The 2,477-nt window shown below is 47.0% G+C and overlaps 1 protein-coding gene across 1 annotated transcript; it reads right to left on the bottom strand.

The window, feature by feature from the left end:
- Positions 1–1,137: 1,137 nt before the first annotated feature.
- On the bottom strand, positions 1,138–1,935 carry LOC138967983 (uncharacterized). The gene has a single exon (XM_070340574.1). It carries the CDS (start codon positions 1,933–1,935, stop codon positions 1,138–1,140), a length of 798 nt encoding a protein of 265 aa, XP_070196675.1.
- Between the last annotated feature and the right edge of the window lie 542 nt (positions 1,936–2,477).

The raw sequence follows: 2,477 nt of genomic DNA, 5'->3' as shown, positions 1-2,477 counted from the left end.
CAACCAGGTGTCGCATAGCGTGGTAAGGGCGCTGTGACAAGAGTGATTTGTTCGAAAACCAGATTGAAATTGATGGAAAAGGTTTCTGCTTTCTATGTACGCGAGCAAATGTTTGTGAATATGTTTTTCCAATGGTTTGGATAAAATGGGTAATAAGGAAATGGGTCTAAAATTATTTGGGTCGGATAAATTTCCGCCTTTATGGAGTGGAATTACTTTTGCTCTTTTGGACATAAACAGCAAGACCAGTATGTTGTACTTCCATACTGTCGCGTCGGATAACAGAATAGTGAGGTATCCGCAACATATCATCACAGATGCGTGAGTCCAGCCTAGTGACTCTCTGAAATCCCAAACAAATGGGTTATGGGAGAATGTTGATTTAATAACACGCAGAGATCAGGAATTTTGTTCAAGAGATGATAAATGTTTAAGTGTCCGATATTCAGTCCTGCGGCTGGAGCTAGTGCCGACATGCTTATAAATGTTAAGAGTTACACGCAGAAGCAGACACAATCCGCACACACTGGACGTTGTAGAGTGAAAGTTCAAGATTTGCTAGAAAAGGCAAAGTCCTTGTCGTCTACGAATTACACAATAGAGTTCTAAACAATGTGCTACGACGGGTCGATCAGACGATATGGAGAAGTGCTAGAACCGAAGGGAAGGAAACACACTCTTTCCTCAGTGTCCACGTCACGTCACACAGACAGGCAGTCCGAGTACAACGCAAGGCACAACTAGAAACACAGGTATAGTCACTGCACAAGGTGCAAAAACGCTTCGAACTTGATCGTAAGATTTTAAGCGTAACACAAGCTCTAGGTTGTATAACACTACAAGAAAATTGAACCAAATAATGTTTGTCCAAGGCGACCCGGCGATCGCGCTCACACACACACACACACACATACACATACACATACACATGCACTCACGCACAGACACACATACATACACACACACACACACACACACTAGTTGCTGCATTTGATGCTGTTTGTGACTATGCACGGAGCAGATACAACGCTCAATACTGTTAAACAAACTGAAATATTCCGACCAGTCCGAAGGTCACCTAACTTACACAGCCTTCAGTTTTAAGCTTTTAACACATCAGCTGAGTTGAAATTAAATTCAGCAGCTGAACTGCATTTGCACTGAGCTGTGACGACAGGTGCGGCAGTTGGACACAGGTGGGTGTCCGGGGGGAGGGACCGCAAACTGCTGATGACTGGTAGGGCGAATTTGCGGACAGGGGCGAATGGGCGGCGCAATTGCGCTGCTTGCGTATTGCCAAATTGGTTGCGTTGGCGTGGTCACTGCATGCGCCAGTTGACCGACAGACTCTCGTGTAGACTGGGTGGGCGGGTAGGTAAATGGAGGGGGCAGGTTAACAGGGGTACGGGTGGGAATAAGTGAAGGGTAGTGGTGGGAGGACGGCGGGGGTGGAGGTGGTGGAGGGTAGGAGTGGGAATGGTGGTTTGGGATGGAGAGTGCACCCGTGTCCTCATTAGAGTGTCTGTGTGGAGGCTGCTTGCGACGAGAAAGGTCGCGGTTGTCCTGGTCATGGTTCTTTGCTTGATGAGCGTCATCGCTGGAGCGGCGGTCCTCTTTCAAGTTGGGTGTGTCGGCATATTTGATGTTAATAGCCAGTTTGGCAATGCCCTTTGCGCTGGGGTGAATATGATCGCTGTAGAGCGCCAATCTCGGTGCACCACTGCTCGCAGTGAAGCTGCTGGAGTTGTCTACAAAGACAGCATCGAGACGTCGGCAGGCAGCTTCCAGGTTTCTATTTGAGGGAAGGATGGAGTTGTTGAAAGTGTGTCGACCTTTTGCTGGCAGGATGGAGCTGAGACAGACTCTGGCATTAGGAAAGACTTTGCGGCACAGTCCAATTATGTCGGCCCACTCTTTCTCCGACACAGGTCCCATCTTGCAACTGTTGACCAGAGAGAGAGGGAGAGAGAGAGACAGAAAGAGACAGAGACAGAGACAGAGAGAGAGAAACAGAGGGAGAGAGAGAGAGAGAAAGAGAGAGAGAGAGAGAAACAGAGGGAGAGAGAGAGAGAAAGAGAGAGGGGGGGGGGGGAGAGACAGACAGCAAAACAAGTGAGAAATCAAACATGGTGAAACGTCAATAGACTTACGGAGCTTTACGTAAATCCTGTGCAAGTATGAACTAAAAATGGAAAACATGATATCCATCAACTTCTAAATCACAATAAACTGTCAAGGAAATGGAGACATGTTTAAAAACAACAACAACACACCAGTGCAAACAAAACACATAAAACACCTGAACTCACACACCAACCCAAAACAAATGGCTAGCTCAGTATCGATACAGGCTCCAAACCACCAGGCCAGATCCTCAGCAAAACCAAGCTGTCTCAATGCAGCAACTCAAGTCGCGTAACAACACAACTGTCAAAACGTCAGCATTTTAAAGTGAAATTTAAAGGCACAGTGCAGCT

This window comes from Littorina saxatilis, linkage group LG1, assembly GCF_037325665.1.
Source record: "Littorina saxatilis isolate snail1 linkage group LG1, US_GU_Lsax_2.0, whole genome shotgun sequence".
In the NCBI taxonomy this organism is placed as follows: domain Eukaryota; kingdom Metazoa; phylum Mollusca; class Gastropoda; order Littorinimorpha; family Littorinidae; genus Littorina; species Littorina saxatilis.
This window is presented reverse-complemented; position numbering and strand designations above follow the sequence as displayed.